The sequence below is a fragment of the Eurosta solidaginis genome, chromosome 4 (assembly GCF_040869045.1).
Source record: "Eurosta solidaginis isolate ZX-2024a chromosome 4, ASM4086904v1, whole genome shotgun sequence".
NCBI classification, from domain to species: Eukaryota; Metazoa; Arthropoda; class Insecta; order Diptera; family Tephritidae; genus Eurosta; species Eurosta solidaginis.
The window spans coordinates 248,208,713-248,231,614 of record NC_090322.1 but is presented as its reverse complement, the minus strand read 5'-3'; the positions used below and the strand labels follow the sequence as shown (position 1 = coordinate 248,231,614).

Here is a 22,902-nt window from a genome sequence, read left to right as displayed (position 1 = left end):
TTAATGCAAAGTATATTTTGCTCAAAATGTAGTTTATATGGTCCTTGCACCCAAGATAAGAATTTAATTTAAACCCAAGGCTAGTAACAACAGGCTCATAACTGATTGACGTGCCTTGAAAGGAAAGTGATGGCAATGCTTCAACCAATTGCCAGGAATAGGTAAAACATGGCCTTTGTCTTGGACGCGTTAAGATTTAGTTTGTTATCATTTGCCCAGGAAGAGAGACTTTCAAGGTCTTCATTCATCCTGAACACTAAGTTCTATGATAAACCAATGGGGCAGGATAAATATACCTGAGCGTCATCAGCTTATAAGTGTTTCGATACACTCCTGCAGCAATAAGTCATATCATTAATAAACATCGTAAATAAGATCGGACCAAGTATTGATCCTTGTGGCACCCCCGAATCAAGACGCTTCATTTCCGAGCAACTGTTGCCGACTACTACTTTCTGCCAACGATCACGTAGATAATTTTCTAGCAACCTCACAGCACTACATGAGAAACCGAAGTATTTACTTAGTTTTATTAAAAGAATAGAATGATCCACTGTATCAAAAGCTTTGGAAAAATCTAAAAGCGCCAGAACGGTTAAATCACCTCGGTCTTCAATAATTTTAAGCGAGGCGGTATTGCAACTATGGAATGCTCTGTAACCAGATTGATTTTCACTTAGGAGTCCATTATTTTAAGAAGGTTAATAAAACAGAGAAAAGATTACAAAAATGGAAAAAATTCGCAAGAAAATTCGAATAAAGGTGATAAGTTGACACGGAACGACCCGTATAAGTGTATATTGTTGGTACTTTCTCTATTTTTACTCTATTAATTTTAAAAAATACCCCAAATTTTTAATGTTTATTTTTCCATTTAACATCTTAGGTGCAAAATGACGAGCTCATCGGAAACCAATAGCTCCAACATTTCATTTGAATGTTTTGAAAAGCTTCATTGATCTATTTAATGAGAACTCGCGAAATGTTGTACATAAATTGCGATCTGAAGGTGGTAAAACATTTGATTGTCATGATTATATGAGTGAAGCTACCGTGGAGATTTTATTGGGTAAGTTTACAAAGAAAACTTTAAGAATTTTTGTTGAGATGGTGTGCGCGTACTAATGCGAACAAAATTGCGAGCTCTACTGAAATTGGTCCCGCGATTGTAGTTTACCATTTCCATGGAATGATCGATCATACCATTGTCTACAAACCGCAAATCACCCGAAATAAAAATAAGGAGATTATGGGTGAAATATATAGAATCGCTGACTTTATCCCCTCGTTCTGGAAGCGGATGACCATGAAAGGCCTCGCGATGATAGGGATATTATCAAGATAGTTCTTCTGAACACATTTAAAACTGCCACAGAAATTATCACGGAGCTGACGGATAGTATAAACGTGAAAATTAGAATTGCAAGGGTGCGGCGTCTATTGAGGAAAAGTAATTTGATGGCCCATGGCTAAAAAAACCCGCTTCTCACCACAAAAAAGCGACCCAGCACGCTAGCTGGTATTACGAAACATACATTGGGTAGGGAACGATTGGCTATGATTTATATTAATTTATGAGTGCAAAATAAAATTTTTTCAGTAAAGGTTCGCGATGCGTATTAAGTCCCAAAAACACAGAAATATTGAGTCCCAACTGCTTTAAGGTAACTGTGAAGGATTATCGGTATGTAATGATGTGGTACGCAATACAAACCATGGGAGTGGCTCAGTGGCGTAGTGAGGTTTTCTTGCGCCCTGTGCAAAATATTTTTTTTGGAGTTTTAGGTTCAATTTCTTTTCTACTGCAAAGTTATATTTTGCTGTCACATATTTCGATAAAAATTCTGTTCCATCGAAATCTGTATTATACAATTCACCAAAGTTCTTACAATTTCTTTCCAAGTCGTTAATATCCTTTTTTAATTGATTACCAACGTCTAAGAGAAATCCAAATCCAAAATTCAGGTCATTTACTCGTGTAAATCTTGTACGTATTTCTTGTTGGAGACGATCGAGAACACTTTTCATAACGCGAGAAATTTCGCATTCTGCCGAAAGACTCTAGCCGATTCTCCGAGAGTTTTGCAGCGCCTTCTTACAAGTTTTACAATAGGCTTCGCTTTTCCTATTGCTTCTTCACAGAGAGTGTCTGGAATTTCGCATAGTTCAGTCGCTAAGGGTTTAACATGATCTTAAAACGCTTCTTTAAAATTCATCCCTGGATCTTGTAATCTGAGCTGCACACGATCAATCCTACTTAAGATATCGTACCAGAAATTAACTAATGTTGTGAAACTAAAATATAGTATATTTTGCAACAGAACTGCAGCTCGCTACTGATGTTACTTGTGGTGTTAGTGTACTCTGCTAATTGTTCGAAGTGTTATACTACATTCTCTAGCCCATCGACGATAACGCTAACCGCTCGTTTGAAAGTTTTTGTTAAAGCATCGTAACGTTGAACGTGAGAAAAAAAGATATATGCTTTCAATTATTCCACAACCTGTCGCAAGTGTTCTGGATATATGCATGCAATTTTTAGTGTAGACAAATTTTTTTCCACAAATCAGTTATAATAAAAATACAAATTATCCAGGAAGCTCTGCTTTGCGGACCATTTAGCGCCCCCGAGTGAGTAGCGCCCGGGGCAAGATGTCCCCCTCTCACTGCGCCACTGGAGTTGCTTGTTAATAATACATTGGCCGCATTAAAGACGGCTTTTCATCAAGAATTGGGGGTCTAATCGAGCACAGTAATGTGAACACAGTTGTGATGTCCATATTTTTGTACTTTTGGGCTTAACTGCGCATTACAAATCTTAATTGAATATATGTATTTATTTCGCACTAACCATAGAATGTGACTCGTCGCCAGGTGTTATGAAACCAGTTTCTTTTCATGCAGAACCAGCTTAGTGGGGGGAAGTTTTTTTTCGTGGTAAGAATCTGGTTTTCTTTTAGTCAGGGACCAATTAATTATTTTACCTCAAGTGACGGTGGACCAATGAGATTATAGTTTTAGTGTTCATGCTATACTTCAATTCCGCCGAAGTTACTGGCTCAGAAGAAGTATCATGACAATGGTTGGTTGGTTGGTTGCTGCTGTTGTTGTTGTTGTAGCAATGTTTCGCCCCACCTAATAGCCGCGACCGATCACAAATTGTCATCAATATCCTCGAAAGGGGTGTTAGAGGCGTTGGTTCCACATTACAATTAAAGAGATGGTTGGTGTCATGTGGGGACACATTGCAAGCGGGCATACATTTTGTATGTCGGGGTTGATTTTGGATATGTAAGAGTTAGACCTGTTTCAGTATCCAGAACGAAGTTGAGTAATAATTGGTAATGAGCGTTTCTTTGTCTTTTCCCCAAATACTGCCAGCAAGGGATTTGAGGATTTTATTACGGCTCTGGATTTTCAGTACAATTGGCTGCGTGCTCACCAAAATGTAGATCCTGATCAAACGTCACACCCAAGATTTTGTTGTGTAGGACTGTCGGTAGCGTAGTGCCATCGACGTGGATGTTCAAAATGGTCGAGATTTGGGACGTCCATGTTGTAAATAAGGTCGCGGAGGATTTAGTCGGTGATAATGCTAGATTTCGAAAAAACTGGAGAGATCAGGGAGGTAGCCGTTTATGCTGTTGCAGGTTGGTTGCTGTTCTGCCCGGCTATGGAGCCGGGCCCAAGTAGCGCTCTAGGTGCCATTTTGATGCACTTTTCCCTGGAACCAATTATATGTTGGCTGATGTATCTTGCGTATTGCTTTGCTCAAACCACTTGGTAAAACAATAAACCTACTGATGTCCTTAATGCTGCAGTTTGACACCGCCCTTAAGTCGGGAAACACATAGTTTCCTAGAGTTCGGGACCGAAAGTTCACGAGGGCTGGGCACTCGCAACGGAAGTGACTAACCGATTCCTCGGCATCTTCTGTCTACAAACCCTACACCTCTCATTGTAGGGGATACCCATTCTACTCGCGTGCGGGCAAAACGGCCAGTGCCCTGTAATAGTGGCCGTGATTCTGTGTATTTCCTGCCTAGACCTATTTAGTAGATCATCGGTTCTTTTCTGGTTGTACTCTGGCCAGATTAGTTTGGTGATTCTACAGGTGTCCGTAGAGTACCAATCACGGATTGCTATTTTCCTAAGATAAGTGAGCATGTCTCTTTTAATTAATTTGAGTGGTCGATGCACCGCGACTGCTTCCGTGATGTCTAACGACGCTCCTGCCCTTGCTATTTCTTCCGCTTTTTTGTGTTCCTGTAGCCGGGTACCCAGCTGAATGTGATAGCTGCCTGGTTAGCTGCTTCATGTAGCACCCTCTTACAGTTATCGACGGCTTTTGAGGATGTGAACAGCAGGAAGATGCAGGCCCTCTCTATTCCTTGCAGCTCTGCTTGGAAGATGCTAGCTGTGTTTGGAAGGCGGATGGGGATTGCGACATTTAGTTGGTTGGAGAAGACACCTGCGCCGACGCCACAGTCCATTTTGGATCCGTCAGTGTAGAGTCAACTTCCAACTTTGTCGGCCGACCAATCCGTTCTAGACCTTCTGCACCTTGTAATTTCTGTCGAAGATCAGTGTTTTTGAGAGGTAATCTGTTGTCGAATCCACATGGGCGAGCCTTGTTAGGATGTCAGTGTGGCCATATCGTTTTTCTATCCAGCATCTAGACTCCCTTAGCCTGATGGCTGTGCTGATCGCTGTATATCTGATGTGGAGGGCCAATGGCAGGAGGTTAAGTATAACATTTAGTGCGCCCGTGGAGCACGATCGAAGTGCACCTGTTACCCCTGCGCATGCTGCCCTTTGTATTTTGTCTAGTTTTTTAGTGTTGTATTGCTTGTTCAGGGCAGGCCACCATGCTATGGCTCCGTACGCCAGGATGGGCCTTATGACCATCGTATAGAGCCACATCATGAGTTTTGGCTTTAGCCCCCAATTTCTGCTGACTATTCTCATGCACGAGTAGTATGCGATATACGCCTTCTCTACTCTTTTTTCGATATTGGTTTTCCAATTTAACTTGTTTTCTATTACGACGTCGTGATACTTAACTCTAGTTGAGAGCGAGAGTTCCATACCATCTAGTTAGGGCAGTCGAAATGTTGGTATTTTCGTTCTGTTACTGAACAGTATCAGTTCTGTTTTGCTAGAGTTGATGTTGAGGCCGCACGATGCCGCCCAGGTGTGTAGCATGCTTAGCGTACCCTGAAGGATGTCGCTTAGCGTGGAGGGAAAAGCCCCGAGACTGCAATGACCACGTCGTTTGCGTATGCTACTGCCCTAACATCATTCTTGTCGAGTTCGAGTAGTATCTCGTTCAGTGCAATGACCCAGAGCAGTGGCGAGAGGGCCCCGCCCTGGGGTGTACCTCTACCCACTTTACGGGTCATTGTCACTGAGCCCATATCCGCTTGTATGGTTCTGTTTTCCAGCATTGATTGAGTCCATCCACAAATGTGGTTGTCAACTCATTGCCCTGTAGTCTTTGGCATTTTCGTGTGCGTCTGCCCGCTTCTGGCAAAAATATAAATTTTGTTTTTCTCCAGCTTTGTGCGATATAGGTCAGGGCCGGGATAATGCCATCCAGACCGGGCGATTTGAATGGAGAGAAGCCATTTATGGCAAACCTGATCTTTTCGCTGTCTATTATCCTGTCCAATAAGCTTTCTGAGGGCTGAGAGTCCCTGCAGAGAGATTCTTTTACTGGTGCTAGATCGCATCCAGGGAAGTGAGTATTGATGAGTGTGCCCAGGGAGTCCTCTGCTGAGTTTGTCCATAGGCCTGCCTCACTTCTTACGAAGTGATTGTTGTGGTGTTCTTTGGACAGAATTTTACTCAGTCTGTATGACTCACGAGTGTTTTCTATTGAGGAGCAGAAGGATTGCCAGGACACAGCGTTCGCTACCCTTATAGCTTTTTTGTATGCTTTGAGCGCCTCCCTATATGGCTGCCACTCTTTGGTTATGAGGCACTCATTAAATGCCTTCCCTACTCTCGTTCTAAGTTTCCTAAGGTCCCCGCTCCGCCAGGGTGGGAACTTCTTCTTACGAATACTAATACTGGAGTGCACTTGTTGTAAGAGGTATTTAACGCGAGTTCTACCTTGCCGACTAGCTCATCGAGCTTTTGCGGTCAGTTTATTTTAGGTTCGGTTATTTCTAAGCCTTACAAATTTATCCCACTTTGTTCTTCTTGGGTTTCTGTAGCGGTGAGTCAGAGTCAGTTGGCCAGATCCAAATTTGATGTCGAAGAAGACCCAGCGGTGGTCCGAGAGAGAGGCTTTGTCTGAGACTCTCCAGTTTTCCACTAGCGCCGGTTCATCGTCGGTTGTCAAAATTAGATCTAGGACTTCATCCCAGCCCTGAAACCTGTCTGAACTAGGGAATATAAAAGTGGGCTTGTGGCCGCTGTTGTTCATCTTGGCCATGCGAAAAGCAAAGGCGATTTTGTAGTCCGCCTTGGCCAGAGCCTCTAGGGACTCCTCGCAAATGGCCACCAGGATTGGTTTGCTGGTTTTCGACGGCGTTTCCTCTTTTATTAGCTGCCAATCTGCTATGGCCGGAATGTTGCTGTTGTAAAGCTTGATGCAGTGCAGCAACTCCTCTTCCGAGTCCTCCAGGGGGGGAAGCCAAATGCGCGCACGAGGTCTTTTCGGAACCTCTGAGGCAGGTATTAGCCTTAGCTGCAGATTGTTTACCTCTCCGCTAATTTGTGTTACACACCTTGTCAGAAATTCCAACGAGACCTGGTCCGCGTACCTGATTATCCTGTATCCTCTCAGGGTCTCGGAGGATTCAAAGACTGGGAGCGGTCCAGTCGGGTCGTCGCGAAGGTGCCGCATGCCAAGTTTCGACAGCCCGACCTCGATCTCCACCCAGTTCTGCTGAATTGTTGCTGGCGATCGACTGTCAGCATCCACTATGGCCACTTACAGGTGGTCTCTGGCGACTTCACTGAAGTGTCTCCTGGAAGTCTGTCCCGTGTCCGCCCCTTTGGGCTTTTTGAAACACCCTCCCTGCTATTTTCATGGCCGGATCTGTTTCTCTTTTGAGAAACGTCCCCAGCCGAGCTTGTTTGTCTAGGTTGTTGAGGAGTCGGATGCTCCCTTTGGAAGCGTTCGTACTTCTCCACAACCGATGTGAGAGATGCGACGTCAACAGAACCGCTTGCGATCTCGCCATTTTGTATTCTCCGTAGAGTATACAGCGCTCGCTGGTACCTGTTACGCCTAATCTGTCCTTGACTTTTTTCCTCTTATACAACCGACCACTTTGCCCTGGCGTAAGAGGGAAATGTTCGAGATCAGCAATTGTATTAACCCACCCGCTGACCATTCATCCATCGGCACGGGTACCTCAACACCTTGGATTGTGGTGGTGCTGGTGCGGCAATCCTCCCATCGCCTACAGTCACAGGAGACGTAAACTGACCCGCTAAAAAATCGCTTAGGTATGTACATCTGTTCACTATATCTTTCCTATCTTATACAGCCGATTATTTGGATATTTCGAATGGGATAAGGTTATTATTCAGCCCCATTCATGAAAGGTATGAAGTCTTCGGCACAGCCGAAGACAGACAGTCCAGTCCTTACTTATTTTTTATAAGGATACGTTAGTTGTATATCAATTCATGCTTAGAAATATTTCTGTTATTGGATTTAAGGCAAAATCTTATTAAAATTTTCTGGTATTCAAATACTCATTGTAAAGTGTTAACCGATTTTCTATATGATATTGCCGCGATATATGAGGGCTAATGAATATTCGACGTAGTTCTGATTGTCAATATGACAGAAGGTGCGTTAGAAAGCATGAAAATACGAAAGCTGGCATACATGCCCAGCAGAAGGAACAGGGAAGCGTGCTTACAATAAGTGTTCGACTAATCTTTTCGAATTTAACACGTGTAAGAAACAATGTGTAATATTTTCTGGGTTGTTGGGAACATACTTGGGCGCAGTGCACTAACTATTCCACTAAAATCCCCATCACATACGATTTTTGATGCAGCATCGTGCTCTGACAGATGAGCAGATTGCATGTATATGCATAGAGAGCGACAAGTAGCGCATCACCAGCGCCATCTGACATTGCCAAAAGTAGCCGACTCTCAACTTTGTTTCAAGCAATGCATAAGAAGAAGAATTTGAAATTTGTTTTGACTACGGGTGCTTTCAGACTTTACAAGTGTAATTATTAACATGCTTCCAACTGGCGAATTTAACATGGCGATGTCCTAGTTTGTTTTAGTTGCATTAACTCTTCTATAGTTCCGAACTAGATATGTATGTACATATTTACACCTTGGAAGTAGGTGTTTAACTGGAACTATTTCGGTAGTTCCAAACTGTTGTTAAAATGTCAGCTTACTGGTTTTTTTAGTACTATATCCCGGAGCGTAGAAATCAAAACAATTTTGATTTTTTCCGTAAGAATGTGTCAGCTGATCGCCCTTCACTAGACAGAGTTGCCTAGTAAACGTTTGTGCGCTAATTTTTGGCCGTTTGCAGTTTTATGCAAAAACACCTAATTAAAGTTTGAAAAATTGTGGAAATAATTCGAAATAATTATGTAAAAGTGCAGATTATAATTTTTTTAGTCTATTTATACCTGGTTAATATTAATTGCAGCCTTTTACAACGTCAGAAATTAAAATAGAAAAAATTGATGGTTCCATATACATGCATTCAAACAGGTCGATGGCAACATTTTTTTCGTTGCCACTACGGGCATAAATTTCGTACGGCATGCGTAACGTACGTTACACACGTCGGTGGTTAACTACAGCTTTACTTGCACCAGCTTCCGTTTGGAATCGGCATAAAACATGTAGGTTCTGTCTGCAAATTAGCAGGGAAAATTAAAAGGGAGTAAGACGCAAATTCGAAGAGAAGTTCGGCCCGAATCTTCTCGGGGATAAATAGCGCCAAGCACTAATTATTTATTTTTTTATTTTTTATGGTTAATGCGTCAAACGTAATACAAATCCTAAATCAGCTTTTGATCTACCAAAATAACAAATTCAAGGTTATTATGTTTATTCTAGAAAAATGAAATTAGTGCGTATTTGGTAAAATATTTTGTTATTCTTATTCAACGAATACTTTAATTGTACTTAATTGATCGTTTCCTTATTTGTACAGTTGAATTGTGGTATTAAGTTTACATAAGTTAAGTGATACATGTACAATATGACCGTATTTTTAACCCACATGGGACACCGGTGTCCCAAATGCATCCAAACGGCAACCCTGCTGGTAGCGCTAGAGAAACCCCAGCAAAAAATTTGAACCCTATATAAGACTTGTTTCATATTTGCAAAAGGCTTAAAGCCAGGCCTTAATTCTGTAAGGATGGGGTATGGCGTATTCCTTATAATACTCCAGTCAAAATCTCAAACCACTTATTGATAAAAAGTGGAAGGAGCTACATGCCTGCCAAAATACTGCTCTCAGAACCGCCACGGGTTGTCTTCTTATGTCCCCAGAACACCATCTACATAATGAGGCGAGAATACTCCCCATCAGGGAGAGAAATGTGATGCTAACCAAACAGTTCCTGTTGAATACCCAGAAACCTGGGCATCCCAACAGACATCTGATTGATGAGCCAACACGGCCCAGGGGTTAAGGAGTCATCTCCGTAAGAACTATGAGGAAATACGGCACCTGAGAACTCAGCCGTATGAAGCCAAAAAACATAAGCAGGTCCTCAGCGAACTCCACAAACAGGCGTCGGACCTTTATTCCAAGAATTGCCCGATTAATCCAGTACTCAAAGAACAATACCCAAAACTTGCAGAAGAGGAAAGCACACTCGCCAGGGAAACGCGAGTCACTCTAGCTCAACTTCGATCTGGATACTGTAACAGGTTAAACTCTTACCTATCCAGAATCAACCCCGACATACAAAATATATGTCCTGCTTGTAACGTGTCCCCACATGACACCAACCATCTCTTCAATTGTATTGTGGAACCAACGCCTCTAACACCCCTCTAATTATGGTCCACCCGTGTTGAAACATCAAGTTTCCTTGGACTCCCGCTAGAGGATATTGATGACAATTTGTGATCGGTCGCACCTATTGGATGGGGCGAAGCACTGCTACAATAACATAAAAAGGGCAGCCCAGGTGTGGTGGGAGCGTGCTTCACATACCACAGCGAAGGTCCTGAGCTCCTAGCGTATTTCTACTATGAAAAGCTTTTCATTGAAAATGCATATTACTTGCATCAGCTTCCGTCTGGAATCGGCATAAAATATGTAGGTACCGTCTGTAAATTCGTAGGGAATATTCTTGATCTTATTTTTGTTAATGAAAATTTGAATTTTCAGTTAGATGAATGTAATTTTCCCATCTGTAAGTCGGACATGGCGGCCACCGTGGTGTGATGGTAGCGTGCTCCGCCTATCACACCGTATGCCCTGGGTTCAACTCCCGGGCAAAGCAACATCAAAATTTTAGAAATAAGATTTTTCAATTAGAAGAAAATTTTTCTAAGCGGGGTCGCCCCTCGGCAGTGTCTGGCAAGCGCTCCGATTGTATTTCTGCCATGAAAAGCTCTCAGTGAAAACTCATCTGCCTTGCAGATGCCGTTCGGAGTCGGCATAAAACATGTAGGTCCCGTCCGGCCAATTTGTAGGGAAAAATCAAGAGGAACACAACGCAAATTGGAAGAGAAGCTCGGCCTTAGATCTCTTCGGAGGTTATCGCGCCTTACATTTATTTTATTTTAAGTCGGACATGCATTATATAACTTTACAGTTATCGCTTAAATTTATAGATTTCGTATATACTTATGATGATGATAGTCGACCTTTTGACTATCGAAACGTGAATGTCGAAGTATTGAATTTAGTTATATCGAAAATAGATTGAAATTCGCTTTTTCTTGCTAAAAATATCTCGGACTATAACTATATCAATCGCTAGGAATATGATATCAAGTCAAACCCTAAAGCATTCTGGAATTTCATTCGATCAAAAAAAGGGTCCTCAAATATTCCATTTTGTTTGAGCTATAACGAGAAGTTTTTTGTCAGTTTGGTAGACTCAGTTAATATTTTTGCCGATTTCTTTAAATCGAATTATGTTATTGATAACGAAAGTGATATTCATTCAATTTGTAACCCCGCTAATTTTGTGGCCTTTGGTGGAGTTGCAGTTACTGAACTTGACGTTATTAATGACATCTCCGCCTTGAAATCATCATTCAAACGTGATTTAGATGGGTAATCTTCTTTCTTACTAAAGAAATGCAGCTGGTCTTTATCGGCGTCTTTATGTTTTATTTTTAATCTTTCTCTTTCCACCGGTGTTTTTATTGATCGGTGGAAAATTGCCTCTATCACGCCAATCTTTAAATCGGGAAATAAAAATGATGTTGTATGAATTTCCTTTGTAGAAATCGAAGGTACCAGATCTTACCCCTTCGTGGCCACTTCTGGTGTGCCTCAGTGTAGTATTCTTGGTCCTATATTGTTTATTTTTTATTTATAAATAATATTGGCGAATATTTTAGTCATTCAAAATACATATCTATTATGTGCTGATGATCTTAAGCTTTTTAGTGCAATATTCTTGCTCTTCAATGCGACCTAAATGAGCTTGCTGAGTGGAGTACAAGAAACAAAATGGTTCTTAACATCAACAAATGTTAAATCAATAATTCGATCTCCCTCTACATACTCACTCTTAAGTACTCAGTGCAGTAACTGAATTTCTGGATCTCGGTGTACTTTTTGACTCAGGTTATTCTTTCGTTAACCATGTCAACTACATTATCCCTAAGGCCTACTCTAACTTAGCTTTTGTAAAGCGATATGCCAAATATTTTAAAGAACCTTATACAAGGAAGATGCTCTATAATTATTAAGTGCGGTCTAAATTGGAGTATGCTTCCATATTCTGGAACCCGACCTATGCCTCACACTCCCTCAGATTGGAAAGAGTACAGAGGTGTTTCATTAGGTTGGCTTTGACTACCTAGACCGGTGTATGCTTAAATAAAAAATAAATAAATGTAAGGCGCGATAACCTCCAAAGAGATGTAAGGCTAAGCTTCTCTTCCAATTTGCGTCGTGCTCCTCTTGTTTTCCCTACAAATTGGCCGGACGGGACCTACATTTTTTATGCCGACTCCGAACGGCATCTGGAAGGCAGATGAGTTTTCACTGAGAGCTTTTCATGGCAGAAATACACTCGGAGCGCTTGCCCAACACTGCCGAGGGGCGACCCCGCTTAGAATAATTTTTTTCTAATTGAAAAACCTTATTTCTAAAATTTTGATATTGCTTTTTCCAGGGTGTGAACCCAGGGCATACGGTGCGGTAGGCGGAGCACGCTACCATCACACCACGGTGGCCGTCGGTGTATGCTTATTGATGTAAAATCTCTAGCTTACAGAAGGAGTATTCATTCTCTTATGTTCATTTTTGACATTCATAGTGACTTCATTGATTCTCCGGATCTTCTCGGGTTCCTATACTTCAATGTACCTAGTAGGATGTTAAGATCTAACTTACCCTTCCATATAAAAATCACTAAATACAACTATTGTAATTTTGCGCCCATAATGAGGGCTTTAATTGAGTGTAACAAAATCTTTAATAATCTTGATTTAGACTTTGCGATGCCTAGATCCTTATTTTTATCAAAGCTCATATCTCATTACCATTAGTTTGTAAATGTATTTTAAGACAGTAAGTCTTTAGTTCTAAGTCAATATTGCTATCTAGTCTGTAAGGTTGTTATAACCATAGACTCAAATAAATAAATGAAATGAATATCAAAAGGGAGTAAGACTCAAATTCGAAGAGAAGTTCGGCCTAAATCTTCTCGGAGATAAATCGAGCCAAGCAATAATTATTTATTTTTTATTTTTTGTGGTTAATGCGTCAAGGGTAATACAAATTCTAAATCAGCTTTTGATCTACCAAAATAACAAATTCAAGGTTGTTATGTTTATTCTAGAGAAATGAAATTAGTGCGTATTTGGTAAAATATTTTGTTATTCTTTTTCAACGGAAAATTTAATTGTACTTAATTGCTGGTTTTTATATTTGTACAGTTGATTTGTGGTATTAAGTTTACATAAGTTAAGAGATACGTGTACAATATGACCGCATTTTTAACCCATATGGGACACCGGTGTCCCAACTGTATCCAAACGGCAACCCTGGCGGTAGCGCTAGAGAAAACCCAGCAAAGAATTTGAACCGTTTATAAGACTTATTTTAATTTCTAAAAGGCTTAGAGCATCAGGCCTTAATTCTGTAAGGATGGGGTATGGCGTATTCCATATCAAAAAAACGATTCGCCCGTGGAATCACCAAAGCTTCGACAGCAAGAGATGACCAATCTATACATAAATAATGTTTTGTAATAGCTGATTAAAAGAACTCAAAGTCAGAAGGTGTCGTATTTATGTTCTATGCAAGCCTTGTTTTAAATGTGAAATAAGCCTTATAATAGGGTGGTTAAATTCTTCCTAATGGCTTAAAATAGTTCCTTATGTAATCCTTTATACATCAGCTTTATACATAACGTTATCTTCACATAAACTGTATGCCTAATGATATAAGTACACAAAATAAAGACCTTAAGCCTTTGGGCCATATGAAGTAATAATTATATAAGGCTCAGATTTTTACTGGGCAGTGTGACATTTTTAGCCTTTACATATGTGCGCCAAAATATTTTGAAAATTTTAATGGATTAATAATTTTTTATTTTGTTTAAAATTTGTATAGTATGGTATTGTTTACACTTTTTATGGCTACACAGTAAGATAAACAAATTAAAATTCAAATAATTTATAGCAAATTTGTCCAGCACCCCGTCAACTCAAATAATTATGCACTAAACGAGGAATTGCATTTAGTGAAGAAGACAATCATGTCGGAACGATACAAGGTGGCCGCATCGAACAGCTGATTATAACCTTTTTTATTTGATTTGATATATCAACTAACGGCGCAGTACGATTTTGACATTTGTCCATCGAATTTACAAGTACATGGAATTTTTTATGTTTGTAGGTATGTCACCATGCTGTCACCTTGTATCGTTCCGCCATGATTGTCTGTCATATAGCATTGTCATTTTATTCGCTTGACATGTCGTCCTTCATACTAATCGAGCAGTTACTTCTGTGTGAAAGCAAAAAATTTACGATTTCATTAGAAGGTAAAATGAGATCATTAAGTTTCTGTGTGAAAACAGTATAAGTCGTTTAACTACAACTCTTCTTCATTTCCTTCATTACACAATACTTCGAGAGTACTTCCACCAACTCTGCCTCCCAGCCCTGCCTGGCTGCACAGCAGTTCACATAACACAAATCATCAAAATAATGAGTTATTCATAGAAAGTGAAATAACCAAGTTAACGTTAGATATTTTAATTAAATTAAAAGAATGTAAAACCAAAATAGATCAGTTCAATGTTATCACGCAACTGGCAATTAAATATTTATATCAAAATAACTCATAACGGGTGATTGTACACTAAGACTAACTATGTGGAACTCTCGTAGTATCCTAAATAAAAAAAATGAGTTATTTCATTACCTAGAAACCAACAAAACAGATATATGCATGCTTTCGGAAACATGGCTAAATAATAAATTATAAATAAAAAATTATCTCTCTCAGACTACTTTGTCATAAGAAAAGATCGCTTACATAGAAATGGTGGTGGTGTGGCTATGCTCATCCGAAAATCGATTCAATTTAGTGTTATCCCAAGCATTGTAACAGAAGTATTTGAAAATATTGGTATTGAATTGTGTTCCAAAGTAGTATTTTAGTTAGTATTTATTTCCCAGGTGGGTCACGTTCTAATGGCATCCAAAGTAAGTTTAAAGCAAACTTGAGAAAACTTTTTAATCAAAACTGCAAATTCGCTCTATATGGTGATTTTAACAGCAGGCACAGGATATGGGGCTGCTTGCCAGCAAATTCGTGGGGAAATATTTTACAAGAGGTCACTACCTTGCATCCTGTATCAATGTCACATTCCCAAACTCCTACTTACATTCCCCCTGCTGCCAGGAGTAGACCTTCTACAATTGATCTCATTTTATCAAATATACCTGAATTCATCTCTCAACTAATCGCAGTAAACGCACTCAGCTCCGATCACCTGCCAGTCGAGTTCAAAATGAAACTCGATATTTCATTTAATCAGCCCCTACGCTTTGACTACAAGCGTGCCAATTAGTACAGATACAACCAGTTTCTAAAACGGGAATTCAATAACATGTCTATGGACATAAGTGAAGCTACTAGCAAAGTTATTGTAGATAAAGAAATTGAGCTCTTTACAGGTAAGATTTTGGACGCTGTGAGACTTTCTGTTCCTAAAGTTGCCTATGATAAATATCATTGCAAATTACCTGCATCCATTTTGAACATAATACAATTAAGAAATTCATATCGCAGAGAATGGGTACGATATCGACAACAAACAGACTATGAGTTGTTGAAATAGGAACGAAAAATGGAACAACAGACTGAGCTCCCTTGAAGAAAGGTCAACGCCTTTCTGTAATATAACCAAAATACTGAAAAAGAAAAATGACGTTATTCCTTCCATTGTATCAAACAACATTACATTATATAAAAATGAAGAAAAGGCAGAATCTTTTTCTGAAAATTTTCTGGAATATCACATAGTATCCGAAAACCTTGGTTGTCCTTCCCACACCACCAGAGTTAACACCTTTGTGGCTCAATTTGATACTCAGGTAGTTGAATCCCCTCAATCTTTCTATGTCACACAGAATAGCGTATCTACTACTATTTCTTTTCTAAATTCCAAAAAAGCTTCCGGCTTAGATGAAGTCAAAAATAGTCAAAATGCCATTGCATATCTAACCTTTATCTTTAACTGTTGTCTTAAACTCCAATATTTTCCTGACACTTGGAAAGTAGCCACCGTCATTCCAATACATAAAAAAGGTAAGCCAAATAATCTCAAGTCGAGTTATCGCCTCATAAGTCTACTCAGCAGTCTTGGCAAAGTACTCGAGAAGATATTAAAAGAACAAATCTGGGAGTTTTTAGAATCCACTGACATCATCCCTCATGAACAGTTTGGATTTCGTAAATTTCATTCCACTGCTCATGCCATCAAACGACTCTGCAATGATGTAAAAAATGAATTTGGCAAAAGGAAGTCAACATCTCTCGTCTTACTAGATATTGAGAAAGAATTTGACTCAGTATGGGATAATGGGCTAATTTACAAACTTATAAATTTTCGGTTTCCACCTCATTTAATTAAGATTATTCAGAATTATGTAACCAATCGTTATTTCTGCGTACAAATTGGAGATACCTCCTCAGATCTCGTACAACTACCAGCAGGGGTACCTCAGGGCTCAGTGCTCGGCCCCCTTCTGTATATTATCTTCTGTTCTGATATAGAAAAAGTTAGCAGTTGAAAATATTCTTTTTACGCAGACGATGTTGCTGTGTAGTCTTCGCACAAATTCGGTCAGCAAACTGCGATCGAATTACAATGTGCCTTAGATATATTAGTTGATTATTTCTTCACATGGAAAATCAAAATTAACCCTGGAAAAACACAAGCAATCTTCTTCACGATAAGAAGAAAACCTTCTTATCTTCCAAATTCAACTCTTCAAGTATATAATTTCGGGTTCACCTGGCCCAACAAAGTCAAATATTTAGGCGTAACGCTTGATATTAAACTAGTTTTCAAAGATCATATTCAGAGTGTTTTGCAGAAAATTGATTTAGGAATTAAAATGTTATATCCTCTAATAAATATGAAATCAAAACTTAGCAATGCCAACAAAATTATAATAGCGAAAGTAATTTTCGAATCTATGATGTTATATGGATGTCCCATTTGGGGAATCTGTGCTAAAACCCACATTATGAAATTACAAGTGCGTCAAAACAAAATTTTAAAAATTATGCTTAATTTACCATGGCACCACTCCACAAAACGCTTGATAACAAATGTGAACTGGTTTCGGGCCAAATACTTAAGATTATTGAAAAATTCAATAGACACTGTCAATATTCAAACAATCCCCTTATAAACTCGTTAGCCGATAGCTTAAATTAATAATTATTTTAGGTGATTACATACAAATATACCTATAATAATAACTATGTAAATAAGTATATAAAGGCTTTTTGTTAACTTTTTATTCATTTCCAAACTTATAAATATGTAATCGCAATGTTATAGTTGTAAAGTTCATTGAAACTGTATCTCTTAAGAAAATATGTGATAACTCTGTAGTTTTAAATATCTTACTTAATAAAAAATAAATTGAAAAAAATTAATGTTTATTTTTCCATTTAACATTTTAGGTGCAAAATGGCGTGTTTATCGAAAACTAATAGCTCCAACATTTGATTTGAATGTTTTAAAAAGCTTCATTGATCTATTTAATGAGAACTCGCGAAATGTTGTACATAAATTGCGATCTGAAGGTGGTAAAACATTTGATTGTCATGATTACATGAGTGAAGCTACCGTGGAGATTTTATTGGGTAAGTTTACAGAGAAAACTTTAGGAATGTTTGTTGAGATGGTGTGCGCGTACTGATGCGAAAAAAGCTCTACTGAAATTGGTCCCGCGATTGTAGTTTACCATTTTCATGGAATGATCGATCATACCATTGTCTACAAACCGCAAATCACCCGAAATAAAAATACCGTAGACGATGTACAAAGCAATGATTCATCCCTAAGGAGATTATAGGTGAAATATATAGAATCCCTGACTTTGTCCACTCGTTCTGGAAGCGGATGTCCACGAAAGGCCACTGAACGCTATGATAGGGATATTATCAGGAAAGTTCTTCTGAACACATTTAAAACTGGTACAGAAATTGTCACGCAGCTGACGGATAGCATAAACGTGAAATTTGGAATTTCAAGGAAAAGTAATTTGATGGCCCATGGCTAAAAAAAACCCGCTTCTCACCACAAAAAAGCGACCCAGCACGCTAGCTGGTATTACGAAACATAAATTGGATAGGCAACGACTGACTATGATTTATATTCATTAATGAGTGCAAAATAAATTTTTTTCAACACAAATATTGAGCCACAACCGCTTTAAGGTAACTGTGCAGTATTATCGGTATGTAATGATGTGGTACGCAATAAAAACCATGGATGTGGCTCAGTGGTGCAGTGAGGTTTTCTTGCGCCCTGGTTCAATTGCTTTTATACTTACTTACTTACTTAATTGGCGCTTAAACGGTCATGGCCGTCCAACAAGGAGCGCCAGTCGCTTCTTCTCTCTGCCAACCGGCGCCAATTGGTCACACCAAGGGAGTTTAAGTCGTTTTCCACCTGATCCTTCCAACGGAGTGGGCGCCGCCCTCTACCTCTGCTTCCATAGGCGGGTTCCGATAGAAACACTTTGTAGCCGGAGCGTCATCTTTCATTCGAATAACATGGCCTAACATAAAGTTATATTTTGCAGTCACATATTTCGATAAAAATTCTGTTCCATCGAAATCTGTATTATAAAATTCACCAAAGTTCTTACAATTTCTTTCTAAGTCGTTATTATTCTTGTTTAACAGATTTCCAACGTCTAAGAGGAATCCAAACCTAAAATTAAGGTCATTTGGTCGTGTAAATCTTGTACGCAGGGCCGGATTAACAATTAGGCAGAATAGGCAGTTGCCCCTAAAATCGGTGGCCCCCGAAAAATTAAAAAGACTTTTAAAATTTTCTTACAAACATACAATTCTAGAGAGTGAAAGAAAAATATAATCAGAACTGAAAATAAATTTTACTCAAATAAATAATACTCAATTGACCGCGTTCAAAAGGCGACGACCGACGAATTAGACAAGGTTTCTAAAAAGGACATTTCCTTCTCATTTGACAAATTGTATGAGCGAATATTGAATAATAAAAACGAATTATCTCAAAATGTACACTGGTTGTTTTTATTTTGAAAAATTTCGGCTATTTTTGGAACAGAGTGTGTAGAAGCCTTCAAGCGGAAATTTCAACTAGAATGATGAAAGACTGAATGATTAATGATGGATGACAAATAAATGAATGTATTGTAACGAATTTGGGTATTTCCTGATATTTTACACCTTCTGCTAACGTTCGTATCGTTGAAGTGTCGAATAAATAACTCCAATATTCAGTATTGTAATATGGTCTATATTTAGTCGACTTTGGGACTAGTACAATTATGTATACTTCAATATCGCGTACTTCACAAAAGTGTGGTTAAATCAAACTGATTACTTACTTACTTAATTGGCGCTTAACCGTCTAAACGGTTATGGCCGTCCAACAAGGCGCGCCAGTCGCTCCTTCGCTCCGCCAACCGGCGCCAATTGGTCACACCAAGGGAGTTTAAATCGTTTTCCACCTGGTCCTTCCAACGGAGTGGGGGCCGCCCTCTACCTCTGCTTCCATAGGCGGGTTCCGATAGAAACACTTTCTTGGCCGGAGCATCATCTTTCATTCGCATAACATGGCCTAGCCAGCGCAGCCGCTGCGTTTTAATTCGCTGGACTATGTTGATGTCTGCGTACAGCTCGTACAGCTCATCATTAAATCTTCTTCGGTACTCGCCATCGCCAACGCGTAGAGGTCCATAAATCTTTCGAAGAACTTTTCTCTCGAACACTCCCAAAGCCGCTTCATCTGCTGTTGTCATGGTCCATGCTTCTGCCCCATATTGCAGGACGGGTACGATAAGTGACTTGTAGAGTATGATTTTCGTTCGCCGAGAGAGGACTTTACTTTTCAATTGCCTACCTAGTCCAAAGTAGCATTTATTGGCAAGATTGATTCTTCGCTGGATTTCAGTGCTGATGTTGTTGCTAATGTTGATGCTGGTTCCCAAATAAACGAAGTCTTTTACTATTTCGAAATTATGGCTGCCAACAGTAGCGTGGTTGCCAATGCGCATATGCGCTGACTCTTTGCTCGATGACAGCAGGTACTTCGTTTTGTCCTCATTCACCATCAAACCCATCTTTACCGCTTCTTTTTCCAGCTTGGAGTAAGCAGAACTAACAGCGCGGGTGTTTAGGCCGATGATATCAATCGGCCTAATCAAACTGATTACTGAGGAAAAAACTAAACAATTATTACCTAGTGTATGTTATACAGAAATCGTAAAACGTACTCGTCGTAGAAAAAAACAGCCGAATGACGGAAATGCTCCAGAAGCAAAATTTTCGCCTCGCGATGATTTTAGGACAAAAGTTTCCCTCGAAATCATCAACAAATCTTCACAGTGAAATCAAATGACTTGCGAAAGTATATATGGAAGTTTCAGAGGGATTTGCATTTCTCATCAACTTCTCTCTAAGTGATGAAGACCTCCACGAAGCTCTAAATAGCTTAGTTCGTTTTTATTCTAGATATTTGGAAGAATTTTTCAGTGAAATTAAAAAAATTCCAAAGTTACGTGAACTCCAAATACACTGATGCACAAAAAATTCATAGTCACTTGTATAAGATTCTAATGGAAGATCAATTAGCCGATGTATTTCCTAACACAGAAATAGCTCTTCGGATTTTTTTAACATTAATGATCACAAATTGTTCTGCCGAACGATCCTTCTCGCAATTAAAAAGAATCAAAGATGCTGAAAGAGCTACAACAGATATATTGAACAAAATCGATATTGATGATATATGTATGTAAATGATGGATTTGCCGAAAACGACATGATTAAAGTGTAGATAGTAATTTTATTGATATTATTACTTTGTGACAATAAAATTTTTATGAAAGATTTAAGTTGTATTTTTTAATCGAAAAAAGAAGAGCACGACGTGAAAAGGGGGCCCCCAAATTGATGGTTGCCTATGGCCCCGTTGAGGGTTAATCCGGTCCTGCTTGTACGTATTTCTTGTTGGAGATGATCGAGAACACTTTTCATAACGCGGGAAATTTCACATTCTGCGGAAAAACTCTAGCCGATTCTCCGAGAGTTTTGCAGCGCCTTCTTACAAGTTTTACAATAGGCTTCGCTTTTCCTATTGCTTCTTCACAGAGAGTGTCTGGAATTTCGCATAGTTCAGTCGCTAAGGGTTTAACATGATCTTAAAACGCTTCTTTAAAATTCATCCCCGGATATTGTAATCTGAGCTGCACACGATCAATCCTACTTAAAATATCATACCAGAAATGAACTAATGTTGTTAAACTAACATTTAGTATATTTTGCAACAGAACTGTAGCTGCGCTACTGGTGTCATTTGTCGTGTTAGTGTACTCAGCTGATTGTTCGAAGTGCTATACTACATTCTCTAGCCCATCGACGATAACGCAAACCGCTTGTTTTCTCGCGCTCCATCGTGTTTCAGATTCACGTTTGACAGTTTTTGTTAAAGCATCGTAACGTTGAACGTGAGGAAAAAAGATATATGCTTTCAATTATTCCACAACCTGTGGTATAGAAATTTTTTTTCCAGAAATCAGTTATAATAATAATACAAATTATCCAGGAAGCTCTGCTTTGCGGACAATTTGGCGCCCCCTGTGAGTAGCGCCCGGGGCAAGATGCCCCCTCTCACTATGCCACTGGCGTTGCTTGTTAATAATACATTGGCTGCATTAAAGATGGCTTTGCATCAAGAATTGGGGGGCTAATCGAGCACAGTAATCTGAACACAGTTCTGATGTCCATATTTTTGTACTTTTGGGCTTAACTGCGCATTAAAATCTTAATTGAATATATTTATTTTGCGCTAACCAGAGAATATGACTCGTCGCCAGGTGTTATGAAACCAGTTTCTTTTCACGCAGAACCAGCTTAGTGGGGGGAAGTTTTTCTTGTGGTAAGAAGCTGGTTTTCTTTTAGCCGGAGACCAATTAATTATTTTACCTCAAGTGACGGTGGACCAATTATAGTTTGTATGTTCATGCTATACTTCAATTCCGCGGAAGTTTCTGGCTAAGAAGAGGTTTCATGGCAATATTCCTATCAAGGCGTTCAGTGGCCTTTCGTGGTGGTCCACTTCGATAATGGGTGGATAAACTCACTTATTGAACATATTTCGGCACGAATCTCCTTCTAGGGACTTTCTAATTTTTTAGCCTCAATGTACCACCTAATGAGTTGAAGAATTATTGATGTTAACCACATTAATTATAAAGTTTCCTTGTGTAGATATAGTGACCGTGGGAACGCCGTAACAGGGAAAAATTTTTCATCGACTTGTTTTTTAACCGTAAGTGCATTTTGGTGCTTTTCTTTTTACCACCACTGTACTTGAAAATACGTATGCACATTCGCTAACGTACCAACATAAATAGGTATATTCTATATGCGGATAATGCAATAAAGGTCAAAGGTCATCAGACACACACACACTTTATTCGCAAATTTGGATTAGTAGGCATTTTGCCAGACCATTTTAATAAGTTTACAAATGCCATACTCATACGAATAATTCAAATTTTGAGCTAATTTAACGCTAACTAGTTTTAGGCCAAACTTCGCTAATTTTTTTTTATAATTTGACAGACGCCAATAAATAAAATAGATATTTGTAGAGCACACGTATTCTAAACGCAAACTAATGTCCGGTTCGGCAGTGCGAGTTTAAACTCCAATTAAAGTTGACTAGAAGAAATTCGGCCGCTTAAGCTGGCTGAGATGAGTAGCAAAATTGTATGTTATCGCACAAAGTGGCAAAGTTTAACTCTAGTCAACTTTAACTGGAGTTAAAACTTGCACTGAAAACCCGGACCTGAGAGCTAATCGTTCATTGCCGAAAGACGATCACGTCTAGGCAAACCGTGATGATCCTCTTTAATGTGAGTCTAATATGCAGTAATCATAGCAAGTCATAGTGGGTCTCGAACCCAAGATCTGTGACTTGTAAATCGGGCATAGTA

The 22,902-nt window shown here is 39.3% G+C and overlaps 1 protein-coding gene across 3 annotated transcripts in view; it reads left to right on the top strand.

The window, feature by feature from the left end:
• The first annotated feature begins 1,018 nt into the window (after positions 1-1,018).
• LOC137249345 (cytochrome P450 4g15-like) overlaps positions 1,019-22,902 on the top strand; it is a 34,776-nt gene continuing 12,892 nt past the window's right edge. For 2 of the 3 annotated variants that reach the window (XM_067780725.1, XM_067780723.1), the window contains exons 1-2: positions 1,019-1,069; positions 17,369-17,551. In XM_067780725.1, coding sequence (XP_067636826.1) covers positions 1,039-1,069; positions 17,369-17,551 — 214 coding nt within the window. In that variant the 5' untranslated portion in view covers positions 1,019-1,038. Of the gene's footprint in view, positions 1,070-17,368; positions 17,552-18,598; positions 18,717-22,902 lie in introns of those variants that run through there. The other variant, XM_067780724.1, reaches the window with a different exon arrangement.